Source organism: Pyrus communis, chromosome 4, assembly GCF_041283825.1.
Source record: "Pyrus communis isolate YQ-2024b chromosome 4, ASM4128382v1, whole genome shotgun sequence".
Taxonomy (NCBI): domain Eukaryota; kingdom Viridiplantae; phylum Streptophyta; class Magnoliopsida; order Rosales; family Rosaceae; genus Pyrus; species Pyrus communis.
The window spans coordinates 18,374,668-18,390,084 of NC_142568.1; the positions used below are offsets into that span (position 1 = coordinate 18,374,668).

General features: G+C 35.0%; 1 protein-coding gene across 1 annotated transcript; it reads right to left on the reverse strand.

The window, feature by feature from the left end:
• Nucleotides 1-913: 913 nt before the first annotated feature.
• On the reverse strand, nucleotides 914-7,223 carry LOC137723045 (calcium-dependent protein kinase 13). The gene is made up of 7 exons (XM_068462196.2): nucleotides 6,177-7,223; nucleotides 4,637-4,780; nucleotides 4,369-4,521; nucleotides 3,820-3,935; nucleotides 3,560-3,727; nucleotides 1,541-1,771; nucleotides 914-1,419 (listed from the first exon to the last, which is right to left on the reverse strand). Exons 1-7 carry the CDS (start codon nucleotides 6,796-6,798, stop codon nucleotides 1,270-1,272), a joined length of 1,584 nt encoding a protein of 527 aa, XP_068318297.1. The 5' UTR covers nucleotides 6,799-7,223; the 3' UTR covers nucleotides 914-1,269.
• Nucleotides 7,224-15,417: the final 8,194 nt, after the last annotated feature.

Consider the following 15,417-nt stretch of genomic DNA (forward strand, 5'->3'; position numbering starts at 1 on the left):
AATAATAAAGAATAGAGAGAATACTAACATAAATTAAGGCAATGTGAAGACTGGCAATGGGAAATGCTTTGAATAAGTTTTTTCTTTGTTTAGGTAAAATGTGAGGCTAGAAGCCCAATAACAAGTCAACAACTAAATAAATGATAATCACATGTTTACTTATTCATAATCAGAATCAAAATAAGAATTAGAATTTTAATGCAAAATGACAATACGAAAATGAAAACATAGGTGGGCCAACAGAATATGAGGACTCAACTCTTAATTTAACACATGAGAGTGACAGGTATTGATATTCTTCTTTAGTTGTGAGCAATAAATCTTTGCTGCGAATGGTATTCTAATTACTGGAGAAATAACTCATCAAGAATCCATTTCTTTGCCCATTATGCCCCCACGCTAATTTTAAACTTCCAAGTTTGATCATTTCTAACTATTTTAAAACGCTACATTTTAGTAACCAAAAAAGGTTTGACTCTCGTTCAGGTACGTCCCAAGGGTGGTATGAGGGTCTCGAGGCTCGGGCTGTATCCATGGTCGAACATGAAAGTCAAGCAACCGTGTTCAAGCCAGGATTGAATTGCGATGCACGCTTTCTGACGTTACTAGCATGGAATTTGGGAATGAAGAGGTTTTAAATTTGGGCTTGATTTTAATTTTAGTTCCCATTTGTTTGAAAATATAAAAATAGTTACCAAACAAGTTTTCAATATTCCATAAAAGCGAAGGTAAACATGACTTATTCAGCAAGTCACCCGATTACGGATTAGTGCTTATAAATGAAAGGAAATTCCAAGGTTTAGGATTTCGTTGAGTTGTGACTTTATTCAGCTAGTCCTTGGAGAAATGGATTTAATTGGGAAGGCCTTTTAGCCAAACAATGAGGTACTCGTGTTGTCCAGAAAACGCACGCTGATGTAGTTCAATCCAATATGATCAAGCAAAATACAGCTACAAAACGTTGGAGCGTACAAGATTAACAGAGAAAAACCATACATACATGCTGTGTCGTTGCCACGAGGTACCGTGTTTTTACACCGTTAGACGATTGCAGGGACAAACGAACGTACCCATCCCCCCTCCACGATCCAACTTGTATGGCACCCAAGCAAAAAGGAGCCCCGTCTAAATCAAGGGACCCTTACAATAATCACAATTGAAAGCAAAGAAGCTGATGTGCCGAAAAGACGAATGACTTCGCTGATGTGTCGAAAAGACCGAATTACTTCTTTTGCATCAACAATCCAATTACCAAACTTGTCTATGCTTTCACTCATTCCCCAAATTTATGGAACCATCCTTCATCAGCTTTATGCTTAGACTGTTGAATCTCCCTCTTGAGTAATGACGAGAAGCCTTTCTCCAATCTGTCCCGGTTTTCATCATGGCGACAAATTCTTCATAGCTGATACGCCCATCCTTCATCAACAAAACAATAACATCAGTTTGTCATCACAAGTTGGGGAAAAAAAAAAAAAAAAGTTCGTCATCGCAATGTCATGGTAAGAGTGTAAGACGCAATTGCTCCTCGAGTCCTCACCTTGTCTGTGTCCACTTCTTGGAATATGTCATTTGCTACATCTGTACAATCATCCGCCCCATCTTCCATCAATGCATCCCTGAGCTCGTCTGGTTCAATATAGCCATTGTTATTCTTGTCAAAGTAGGAAAATGCCTTGTGAAGGTGCTCATCATTTGCCATTCTCTGTAGGTGGAGGGTAACAGCAATAAATTCTCCACAGTCCAGAGTACCCTTCCCATTAGTATCAACCTGTTACCAACAAACTAATCAAATTAAAACCAGAAAATACAGATATACCTATGGAAATTATGTTTCTCATTCGGTAATTTCGAAAAAGTGACCATGCAGCAGGAACAAAGGTCATTGAGAATCAATGACACAAAGTCAGTGGTAAACTACCAAACACGACATGAAAACAGAAAATCCATATAAATTACAACAAGATATGTATGCTTTATCATCAGCTTCACCGATTGTTCCTTTTCCCTACACCTACATTACCTTTTCCATCAAAACATAAAATTTGCATTCAAAGTGAAAAATATTTGGGTTTAGAAGTCTGGGCCCAAATGGGGAAGAATGTATCTAGTACAGTAGTACAAATCTCCACGAAGGAATAATCTTACAATTTGGACCTACAGATGACTTAGTCATTATTCCTTAGAAGGCCAAATCAGATAAATGATCCCTGTGGTCATAAGGTATTCGGAAGATAGCCCTTGTGCTAAAAAAACTCGGATTTAAACCCCTGTGATGTACTCCATTAGCAAATTTAGTCCAAAAGTGATTTTTACGTTAACTATCTGTTAATACATGGGTAAAATTGTACTTTGACGTGTAAACCCTATTATTTACCCTATTTAAAAATAATAAATAAAAAAAAACCACAAACCCAGAACCTCCCCCCCCCCCCCCCCCCGCGACCCACTTCTCCATCTCCTCCCTCTTCACCTCCCATCCATTCTCTCTCCCCAAACCCACTCCTTCCTCTTCACCCCCAACCCACCTTCGTACTATCACTGTCCATAGAGACAAGGGTATACTAAGTTTCCTAGAGTTCCGTTTACATTTTTCTCACAGAGACAAGGGTGTAAGGTTTCCCTTTACCAAGATGCTTATATCCCAGATAAATTTATTCCTAAAATTCCTCTTGCTGGAGGCAAACGTTACGAGCCCCACAGATGTTGGGAAGACATCTTTGATGCAATTACTAATGCAAAGCACCTGATCTACATTACTGGTTGGTCAGTTTATAACTTTATACTGAAATTTCCTTGGTTGGGTTTGGGGAGAGAGAAGGGATGGGAGGTGAAGAGGGAGGAGATGGAGAAGTGGGTCGCAGGGGAGGTTCTGGGTTTGTTTTGTTTGGTTGGTTTTTTTTTTTTTTTATTTTTTATTTTTTTAATAGGGTTAATAATAGGGTTTACACGTCAAAGTACAATTTTACCCATGTATTAACAGATAGTTAACGGAAAAATCACTTTTGGACTAAATTTGCTAACGGAGTACACCACAGGGGTTTAAATCCGAGTTTTTTTAGCACAGATCTTCCGAATACCTTATGACCACAAGGATCATTTACCCAATTTGGCCTTCCTTAGAATGCATCTTTAGAGTATTGTTTCCTACTGTACACGGGACTAGAAGAAAATTTTGTTTCCTAGGTCTGTCCTTGATCTTATAAAGTGCATTGGTTGAATTTGTTAAATACGTAATAAATGAATATCTAACCCAAAAAATTTAAGCATTAGGTGCGGATATTTGATACCTAACAAATGTTGTATCTAAATCTAACTAATGCGTATTTGCTTTAACACCCCCACCCTAAGAACATGTCTAATTAATATAAGATTAATCCCTTTGAACAGAATGGATTGGAGGATAAGTATTGGTCTATTAACAAAGCGAGAACCATGTAAAGCTCAATATCAAATTATCAATATATAACTTAATTGCTTAATGCATACTAGATTATGTAATAGTTGGTGCAATGCTAGAACTAATTTTGATAAGAGTTAACAATGAAGCAATACTCACTGCTTCAATAAGCAACTGAATGTCAGAATCGGCAAGCTGGGATCCAAAATTCCGAAGTCCAGATTTCAATTCTTCAATTGAAACAATTCCATCATTATCAGTGTCTATCTTCTTAAACATCTCCTTACTGTCTTCAACTTCATCAACGGAAAAGAAATCTGCAATAACCTGTTTGAAGTTCCACGTAAATTAGTACTTGCATTGAAACATAGTACAATACACCAAACATATTAGAAAGTTTGTAAGAGCAGTCAACCAACCCTCAAGGCCTTTCTTTTGAATCTGTTCATCATTGAAAACTGCTTGAGCCTTGACTTGACAACATCTCCAAGGGGAATGTTCGGTGCTTTCTTAGCATTTTGGAGCCAAGGATGCTCTGAAAAAGGAGAAAGTAAGACACATTAGGTACTAACTTAAAGCAAGCAAGACACAACTATACGTTCTTCCTATACAGGACAAACAATACAAAATTCCTATAGTTCTTCAGTGGGAATCTAGGGGAAAACATAAGCTTTCCTCCATTTGGAGACTGGCATATTGTCATCCTTAAGATCAGAAATGTAGCTGTCCACACCATTGCATTGTTTACGCATGTCTAAATTTCTTTCTCATGTACCAAGATACCTATCTAGAGTTTTGTTAAATGCAATACTTGATATATATTTCAAATCATATGAAGAATACATTAACCCTTTTAACAGCATAAACTCTTCATAATATAAACAAGAGAGCTTGCTCAATTGCCACATTAAAATTGTGCAATGGATCCCTATCACAAAGTATATGAACATCACAAAAAGATGCAATACCAAGAACTTGCTTCGCAGTCAATCGTAGCTTTGGGTCTGGCTCCAACATTTGCCTAACTAAACTCTTGGCACTCTCCGAAATATTGGGCCATGGATCACGCTTGAAATCTATCAGCCCACGTAGAATGGCCTGTGCAACCCCTTGTTCAGACTCTGCATAGAAGTACACAATGTAAAATGCAAAGCTCTTTACAGAACAAACTCCCCTCCTCAAGGGGGTGAGGAAGATATTGGAGAGAAAGAGAGGGTAAATGGAAGATATAATTACCAGCCCAAAAAGGGGGCACCCCACACAACAAAATATACAGTATAACTCCTGCACTCCATATATCTATTTCTGGCCCGTAATTCCTCTTGAGCACCTCAGGAGCCATGTAGTATGGACTTCCAACAATTTCTGAGAACCGCTCACCTAAATTTTTTGTAGAAGTTAATAAGAAGATAGCAACATCCATGCATATGACAAGAAAATGTACCTCAATTAGCATAATTTAGAAAAAAAACAGCAGAAATTCATGCTTGCAATGTTGTAGTTACCAATAACAGTAACAAGACTTGGGAATTTCCTGCTTACCACACCCAATAGGCATTAGGAGAAATCTACTTATTTGGACTTCTTGTTCACAGTTAGATGTTATTGTTGTAACTCATAGCCTTTTCCACTTTATAAAGTCTTTATTTCATATCAGAAATAGAAAAATTTATTTCTTCGAATACCCATGTTCTGGTTCTTGGGTATCCATCATTCCATCTCTTCATATATCTCAAAAACCCATGTTCTCTTGAGTATCCATTTCTTCAAACCCTCATGTTCTGCCTCTGAAAAAACTTATTTCATTCAATGTCTGTTTAACGCTAATAACCTGCTTACTCTGTTGGCAGCTAATTGAAGAACTATTTCAAGCTTTGTCATTACTTGAATGAAGGAGTGAGATCAGATTTTTTTCCTAACTCATTTCAAAAGAGAACTTTAACTTCCAACCTCAGATACCTAAGGTTTGTTTAGCATTATTTGCTGACACACACAAGGAATCTACAAGATTCGAGCATCAAAGACAAAAACAATCTTTGGAAAGGATGTAAGTGTGTGACAAGTCCAGACACAAGTGTAAAACATAAGAGCGAACATTGATTGCAACAACAATGCAACTTCTCTAATATGAAACTGGGATAACAAGATTACAAGTTTATCATTAGACCCTTATTAAGTTAATTATCAAAGTCTTCATCTCTTAAACTCCCATACTTTGTTTTAAGTTGGAGTCATTCCCTTAATTCCCTGGTGCATTACAGCAAACCCAGCCAATACATTTTTGCACATATCAACCCTTTAAAATCGCATATCAAAGTAACAAATAAAGCTCATCGTAGTTCATATATTGTAACTTTAACTTGTGCAAAGCTGAAACGAATGCTTTTGCTACACATTTAAACCTTCGATAGTAACTTAACAATGTCAATTTTGAAATGTAACTATTTTAACTAAGAGCCGAATAGGCAGTCACTTGTGCATAGTATTGGACAACTGAATAAACAACAAAAAATGCGAGTGCACTACTGGCTAACTACTATAAATTATGGTCAAACTCAGTCCAAGCATTACGAATCGCACTACATTCTACATAGCAGGCAATTCATTGAAGATAAATACCATAGAATTCATTAACCAGTTATAATAAGCCAACGAAATCGCAAGCGTAGTCACAATCAAAACATTCAAGGAAGATACTATATATATCAGTGAATACTTCAATTTGAAGCTTAGCATCATAATTTCAAAACCCCTAAATTCGAAATTGGAAGCGTACCTGGTTTGAAGAATATAGACAAGCCGAAATCAATGGCCTTGAGAGGCGAATTCTCCTTCTTGTTGGCGAACAAAAAGTTCTCTGGCTTCAAGTCCCTATGAATCACTCCATGCTTGTGGCAGAGCTGTACAACCTCAACAATGGTCCTGGTTACGGCCGCCGCAGCCCGCTCCGTATAATGCCCCCTCGCCACAATCCGATCGAAGAGCTCACCGCCCTCGCACAACTCCATCACCAAATGCACGGCGTTCTCGTCCTCGCAAGCCTCCTTCAAGCTCACAATGCTCGAATTCTTCGGCAAGTGCTGCATTATCGCCACCTCGCGCCGCACATCCTCGACGTCCACGGCAGTCCTGAGCTTCCGCTTCGAAATGCTCTTACAGGCCAAGAGCTCACGACTATGGCGGTCAATACAGAGGTAAGTAACGCCGAACTCCCCCCGGCCGAGCTCCCGATCCACCAAATACTTCTCCTCTATATTCTCCTTCGGCACGCCAGTCAACACCGTCGTCGGAGCCTTCTTCCCGGCGTTGGAGTCCCTCCGGCCGTGATCGTGCCCGGAAAAGTTCGATTTCACGTCCTCTCTGGCGACAGCGGCCGGAGATCTGCAGCAATTTCCCATTGCAACGCCCTCTGTCGGTAGCTCTGCACGGATCTCGCCAAAACCCTAACTAGCCCTGGGCGAGCTAGGGTTTCACATGATAATGCCGAAACCCTAAGCCTGGAGGTAGAGAGAGAAAGTAGCAGAGAACTCCTGAAAGTGTGAAATCAAAGCAAGTTTAGAGAGAGAAAGAGAGAAATTGGTCTACAAAAAGTGGGAGTGACGGTGTACGGTGGACCGTTGCTGTAGAGTGAGAAGAAGTGAGGAGAGTGATAGTTTTTTGGAGATTTATTTATTTTATGAGTTTAAATATTAAATGTTTGGAGAATATTTTCCGTTCTTCCTTGGTTCTGCGATTTTTGTCGGCTAATCAAGCATGAGGGTTTAAACGGTCGGGAGCGGGACGGAGAGTGTGGGAACAACGAAGAAGACAAAGTTCCTCAATCACTTACATGTAACAAGTTTTATGATACATAACATTTAGCGTTTGAATATTTTTCTGTTGGTAGACCGTAACGCTATATGATTGCACAGATTTATAAATTTGTCTCTATACTTTGAACGTTGAAGTCATCTCTAATCGAAATGGTTAAATATAATTTCATTTAGAATTATAGTTTTGCAAAATATTATTTTTAAATAAATAATGTCAAGCCATACTCATTACCATCTCTAACTCAAGAGACTAAACATAACTCCTTTAATAATTTATTAGTTTTAAGTTTACTTTACATTTATTTGTTAATTTAATTAAACTACATTTGGATGTTTTCAAATTTAATCGTTGATTTTTGACAAAATATTGCAACTGACTAACTCAATTCCTTAAAAAGGCTAAGAGGGGGGCTATATTTGGCCACCCTAAAGCCCATTTGGCCAAATAATGCTGATGAGCTTCATAAAATTATAGTCCAATCCTCAATTAGAAATAAGTTTTTAAAAAAATTAAACCATTTTTTAGCTTGTGAACTTTTAGTCCTCTCCAGAGTGTCGTCTATAGTTGTTCATTTACTTGGTCTGGAATTTAATTAATTTTTGTTATATTTAACCCAACGCCTATAGCTAGGTGGCACGGTAGAGCCAGAGAACAGACAATTTGATAGGGTTAATTACAATTTAAATAATCAACTTTATTTTTGTGCCCCTCAACTTTTGGCTATTGATTATTCTGCCTTAATTAATTTATTAATTTGCATTTCTATATCAATTCTCAAATTTTGATCTTTTTGTGTAATATCTCGACCCTATTCCCTCCACCCTCTTATGATGTTCTTCTCAAAATGTACAAACAAGAGTGATCTTTTGGGTTTCTTATTTTTTTTGTTTTCTGTAGAGTAGAATAAGAAAGAATTTTAAAGTGCTCAATTGAATATTACATTTCTTGCTATCTATTACATGTTGATAACGTGATCAGTTATTGTAAAAAAAGATGTAAAAACGTGAGCTAACTACTTCAAGTGTTTCGTAGGAGTTTCGTTCTCTCACCTTATACAACATACGTTTTTGGTTTTGATACAAGTGGTAGTAAAGGAAATGAAATTTGAACATAGAACTTCGAACGCGGCTATAAATGTTTTTAAGCATTTGAACTACAAGTGTATTGAGTTTTATCGTAAAAAGAATGGAAGTGTGGTGGTTCAGATTTTAATAACAAAGTTTTTGAGTGTTTAAAGGAGAATAAGGAGAATAATTTTTGCAGCCTGAGAAAAAGCCAAACACAAAAGAAAGTGAGTGCGAGAATTAAGAAGAGAAGATGCTACTTGTTGTCTGTAAATTAGAGATTAAAGGGGACCTTGTTGTCCCTCTCCCTTTGAGTGGATCTCATTTGACACTCTACCAACCAGCTTTCAACTTTTTTTTTCTGCTTTTGCTTCCAATTATTGCTTAGTGCTTATTGCTTATTGCTTCTTGCTTCTTGCTTCTTGCTTCCCCAGAAGAACTTGATTTGTGGGGGCTTAAATCAATGATGTTCAATGACTAGTTTGAATGTTATGGGCTTTATGTGAATTACTGGGTCCAATATGTTGTATAAAACAAGGTTACATTTTCCAACTTTGATTTTCACTGAAATTGCTGGTAATTATTTGTTCAAAGATAATTATAAACCAAACAGGATTATTGAGTGTGGTGAGTGAGGAGGAAAAGCGATTATGACATAAGTGCTTCTGTAATTAACGTTGGAACGAAAGCATCATTCAAATGTCACAGAAAGCACATAATGTAGTTGAAAAAAAACAGATAACATGAAACTTAAGTCCTCCTCAATCTTGAGAAGTCAAATCCCTCTTCTAAATAGTTCAATGGAAGAAAAATTGAGCTGTCTCGGTTGCATGCACTGCTCGTGTGAATTGTACCTCAACATTTTTCAACTAAATTTTAGACGAAATGTGCACAAGGCATGAACTTATATATCTCGTGTCCACTAAAATTGATAACTTTTATGCAGTCAGTGTATATATATATCAGGCCACCATCACTTTGCTCATCTTTCTCTTCACATGCTATCTCATGCTCATAACACTTAATTCGTGCCATTTCTCAGTTACGTGAAAAAAACATATGTAAGAAAAGAAAAGAAAATGCTATAACATGACAAATGCAGCCCCTACACCGTACCTAAATATTGTTGTGTAAGGATGCAACAACATAGTGTGTGGCATGTGCTTTAGTAGGTCAAATCACCATGGTCATTCCTTTTAAGTTTATAGGGAAGTTCCCCAGTAGAAAACTCGATCTTTATGCAGTTTCCCTAATGACTTGGACTACTTACAACAGAAAACTCGATCAACTTTGTGGTGTTGCCAAAATTCTTTGTTGACTGGAAAAGCAAGGCACGAGGGCTTCTGTGAAGTTGGACAAAGGCAACATGCAATGTCACCAAGGATGTACACAATGCATTATTGCAGCTAAAAACTAAGAAAAACTCATTCGACTCACGGTTAATTACTCTCGAAGCCTTGTCATTTGACGCATTTTTCTATGAAAAAAAATTTATTATATATGTACATGTACACCAGTTAATTATAAACGTAAATGATACCCTTAAAAAAATATCTCCAAGGAAACTCATAAAATATCTATGTAATATGATCAGAAATGGAAGAAATCCTATATCAAATATCAATATTTACGTAATTAACTTGTCAGTGAAGACAGATGCATGCACAATGTTTTCAACTAAGTTTTTATCGAAGAGTGGAGAGGTAACTAATATTTGAATGCGTATAAGGCATAAATTTATAGGGAAAATTAGAATATCCTACATCTTTATTATAGTTGTTAGATTAAATATTCATCCCTTTTAAATATTTGATTAAGGTGCTTTGATCAATTGCCACCTCAATAATTTTTTATTTATTTAATTTTCATGTCATTAATTTAAATGCATTTATATGGAGGCATAAGGTGGCTTAGCAACTAATTACCTATAATATAAGAATTTAATTTCGTCAATCCCCTTCTACGCATTAAATGATATTTTTTTTTAATAAAATAAAATAAAAAATTAATTAACTAATTCCTCCTTGTTATCAGTGTTTAAAAAAAGAAAAAGAAAAATTCTCTTTCTATTAAAAATGTCTCAATAAAAAGTCTTCAATACATATATTTTCACATATAGATATATAAAAAATATACTTAAAACTTATGGTACATTTGAGAACAAAAGTATCGCCTTTTGGTACGTTTAGATTTCAAATGCACTGAGAAACCAAATGTACCAAAAATTCAAACGTACCATAAAACCAAATGTACCCATTGTTATGTAACCCTTTTGGTACGTTTATATTTCAAATGTATAGAGAAGCCAAATGTACCAAAATTTCAAATGTACCATAAAACCAAATGTGCCCATTGTCAGGTAACCTTTTTGGTACGTTTAGATTCAAAATGTACCAAAAGACCACATGAACAAAAAATCACAAATGTACCACAAAACCAAATGTCTCTATCAGATAACCCTTTTGGTACATTTACATTCCAAATGTACCAACAAATACAAAAAATCAAATCCACTATAAAACTAAACGTGTTCCATATTATAGGCAATTAGACGTAGCTATATAATCAAACAAATCTTTATTATGTGTTGGGTCTTCTAAATAATAAAATCTGACAATTTTTTTTTTTATAAATATTCTACTATATTCACAAAAAAAAAAAGTCAAATTATAACAAACAATAAAAAAATGCATAGAGATGGATAATAAATGCATAAATATAGGGATAAGAGGAAAAGAAAAGAAAAAATGAAATGTCCAGGAAAAGTCGTGAAAAACTAAAATTCTAAATAAAATTGAATTTATGTGAAAAACTGAAATTAATAACCAAAATTTTAGGAAAATGTTTGATCAAATTTTCAAAAAGAGTGTATGTTTAGTCTAAAAAATTAAAAAATGAGGCGCCTTTATCAAAACGCCCCAAACTTATATTATGTCCAATGTCATGGAAAATAACTTTCATTGAGTGCATCGGTGCATATGAACCATCACTTCACTTCTCTCTTATTTCATGTGAACTCTAGTGTCCACAACACCGATTTCATGCTGTACATCAATTACGCGAAAAAAGCATAGGTAAGACAAGAAGAGAAAAAAAGTTCCTAAGGTTATGCCATAACAAATGCAATCCATATGCTCCCTACCTAAGTGTTGTTATGTGAGTGTACAGAAACATAGTGCATTGTGTCATAGTCGCTCAGTTCACCATGGTCAAATGCCACACTTTGAGCATTGAATCGGATGAGTTTAAGAAAAATCAACGAACATAAATATTGCAAAAAAAAAAAAAAAAATGTGTGAAAATCATTTCCGTTTCTCTAATGACTTTTAGACTTAACAATGTGAAAATAAAACTGGGTTGAGGCTTACTTTTTTTGATGGAACACATCAAATATGTACAAAACAGTTGAAAACCATATCTAGGGTTGTACTTGTACCGCAAGAATCCGCACTTTATTTTGTGGTGAAAAAGAAAATTTGATAACAATGATTGTTCAGATATATACGATTTGCCTATGACTTGTTTTTTCAAGGGATCACCGGGTCATGGTTTGTTTTTTTCCATCGCAAAATGATATCAAGTTGAAGGCGTTTTGCGACTCACAATGGGTTACTTGTCCTATCATTAGACGATCGGTTACGGGCTATTGTAGATTTTTTTGGGACCGAAAGCCAAAAAAAGTACTGTTGCTACCGAAATCCAAAAAACAAAGTACTGTTGCATGCTTCTCCGCTGAAGCGGAGTACCGAGCCATGTCAAATATACGTTGTGAACTCATATGGCTTCAATACATACTTAAGGAGTTATGAGTTAAACATCTTGAAGCAGCGACTTTGCATTGTGACAACCAACCTTCTTTACATATTGTGAAGAACCCTGTTTTTCATGAGAGAACGAAACACATAGAGCGTGACTTCCGTCTAGTCCAACAACATCTCACATCAGGTTTAATTTCCACTACCTCCACACCAACAAGCTGGAACTTGGCTGACCTGTTTACAAAGCCATTAGGAAAGGCTACTTTCGCAACCCTGCTTGGCAAGTTGGGAGTGTACAATATCTACTCGCCAACTTGAGGAGTCACATTGAGATACGATTAGCCTATGATTATGTCGAGACATAATTTCCTTAAAGGTTAACAGCAAGAAACTAGCTAGGATCTCCTTGTACCATTCTGATTCAATGAAAACTATTTACCATTTTCACAAATGATATGGAAAAATTCAAATAATAATAAGCTTCTGCATCTTTAGAGCTAAATATTTTGGCTTGACTTATAAACCTATTGGACTTTTAAGCCTATTGGACTTTCGGATGATGAGAGGTTAAAAACGTAATTTCAGAAAATGATGAGACCATACACCATCCCTTGTCAATTGAGGAAGCAATAAAGTCAAAGTGTAGAATTGATTAAGATCAAAGTATCGTAATCAATCCAAGTAAAAGTTCTAATGTTGTGCGTATGCTAATTCGTCATATTTTGTGTTTTTTTTTCAAAGAAGCAAAACCTTCCCAAGTGGAAACAAAGGGAAGGGCGCTAGTCGATCAGACTTGGGTGCATGTCGTGTTGTGTCATGTAATTTATGCTAAAACTCAAGTTTGAGTCGTTAACTTATTGTGCCTGAATATATAAATTTAAACCATTTACAAGTTCATCATAGTGTGTGTGTGTGTGTGTTTTTTTATTGTTTAGAAAACATCGACAGTACAAAGATAATTTTATTGATGTCGAAAAAAAGGTACATCTAGTCGCCGGGGGAAGGGGGGGGACATAAACCTAAGATGAAACCTAACCCCTCTAAAACCGAACCTAAATGTCTAATTCAGCAAAACAAAACGAGCAACATCAATTTTATCGTGGCTTGTTATTTAAATCTCTGCCTTTTTTTCCTCTTATCGAATACCCAACTATGAAATGTATTATCATAATTTTAATTTACAACGTAATGAAAACACCTTGGATTACCATACAATTATTCCAAATACATTATACAACTTTGTTTTTTGTGGCTTGTATTAATCTTCTAAGTTAATAAGTTGATGCACGAGGTTGTCACATATTTTGTAAGGTCTCATGTTTAAATGTGTAAGATATTACTTGCATCACTCACTTATAATTTTATAATCATAACCTTTTAATTCTTTTAATCTTCAATTGAAGATCATTCTTACAAAATAATTATTTTAATCGAAAATTGTTTAGTTATCTAAATGTATCAAATAAATGAATGATTCACCACACATATGTACTTGGTACTCACACCGTCGATTTATTTGAATCCGCTCGTAAGAAAAATATCATCCAAATGTGAATACCAACCAAATTTTTTCTTGAGGGTTTCTAAACGGGTCAGGGTAATACTTTGGATTGGACTTTTTTTCTTGGGTTATTTTTGTTCCGGTCCCTAACAATTGTTAGATTGAAATCTTATTGTTTTTTATTTTTTTGATCAAAGTCCTTTGACTTTATACACCTCAGCATTTTAATTAGTATTACTATATTTCCATGTCATCTTTTTGATATCTTAAATAAAAAACTGTAATTTAAAATATTGATTGCAGTCCAACATTTAAGGGATTTAAATCCAAGAATTTATGTAATTCAAAATCCTAGTATTATGAGATTCAATCAATCGATCAACTCTAAAAGAAATTTAAAATTTTTAAAATTCAAAAATTTATGGGATCATATATGCACAAATCTCACGAATTATGAGATTTAAAATAAAAATAAAAACAATTTCTACAATAAAAATTCATGCACACTGCACATATTTTTGTGAATTTCATTGAGTAGTATTAAGGGAAATAATGTACGTCATGAATTCATACATACAAAAGCAACGTACCCACGAACTTATACCAAAAATAATGTATGTACCCATAATATAAATAGCATATGGGTACATACAAGAAAACTCATGGGTTCATTTAAAAACTCAAGAAAAAGAATGTACATCATACCACATTGTTTTATAGACATGCATATGTGGGTACATAAAATGCAGCAACCTTAAAAACCCTTTTACATAATATTCTCCAAAAACTTTGTACCCATATATTTATGTAAAACAAATTTGAACCAACCAAAACATATTATAGCAATAGATATATTTGAACGAAACATGTAGATTAAAAATGTACCCATGGATATAAGTATAGCCAACCAGATATTGAATAATCAAGAGTAATATATAATAATAAAAGGAAAAGAAAATATATAAAGAACAAAAGAAGATGACTTCAGAATGGTACATTTTTCACATAGCCCGCTCACTCTACAGTCTCTGCATGTTTGAATCAACCAGATTCCTTGAGAAAGTGATGCTTGCATTGCCTTGCCTATGCCACACAAATCTCACGAGCTGATAAAACCATTGATGCTAATTTGTATTTTAATCACAATAGGTTTATTCAACATATATGCATTGGATCAATTCAGGAATGGAGAAAAAATGGAGAAAATTGGGTTTGGGGTGTTGTAGATTCCGGATGTGCATAAGGGAAGAAGAAGAATGGAGGAGTTCGAATGGATTTTCCTTTTTTTAAACTTCCTCATATAGTTTATTTTACCTTAAATGCACAAAGAGATGATATTTCATTTAGGATGATGTATAATATTTTAAATACTAAAATGATGATATGGAATAAGTCAAAGAATCTAAAATAAAAAAAAATAATAAAATTTTAATCAATATAATATGAAAATAAGGAAAGAAAACCTAATTTTTTTTTTTTTTTTTTTTTTTGTCCTCGCTGTACGGAAAACCAAATTGACGCCAATATCTTTGATTAATTATTCACTGCGTGAACGCTTAATTTGGTGGACAATTTGACGACACCAACTGAGCCCACGAGGTCGCGCTCCCCATTTCGGATAATATACATGGAAGCCAACCATCGGTTTCTTGCCGCACACCCTTTGAATTTGACTTGTTCACCTTCACCACTTATAATATATATTTTCAACCCAGCACAAGTCTTGGAATTTTGAATTAAAAACTTTGAATTTGAAAGAGTAAAATTATATATTTAGTACGATTTGCTTTAGTCAAAGTCGTTTCAATTTCCAACTACAAATATTGACGTTTGCTAAAAGAAAAAAAAAACTGAAAATATTGTCAATCTTTTGTTAATTTT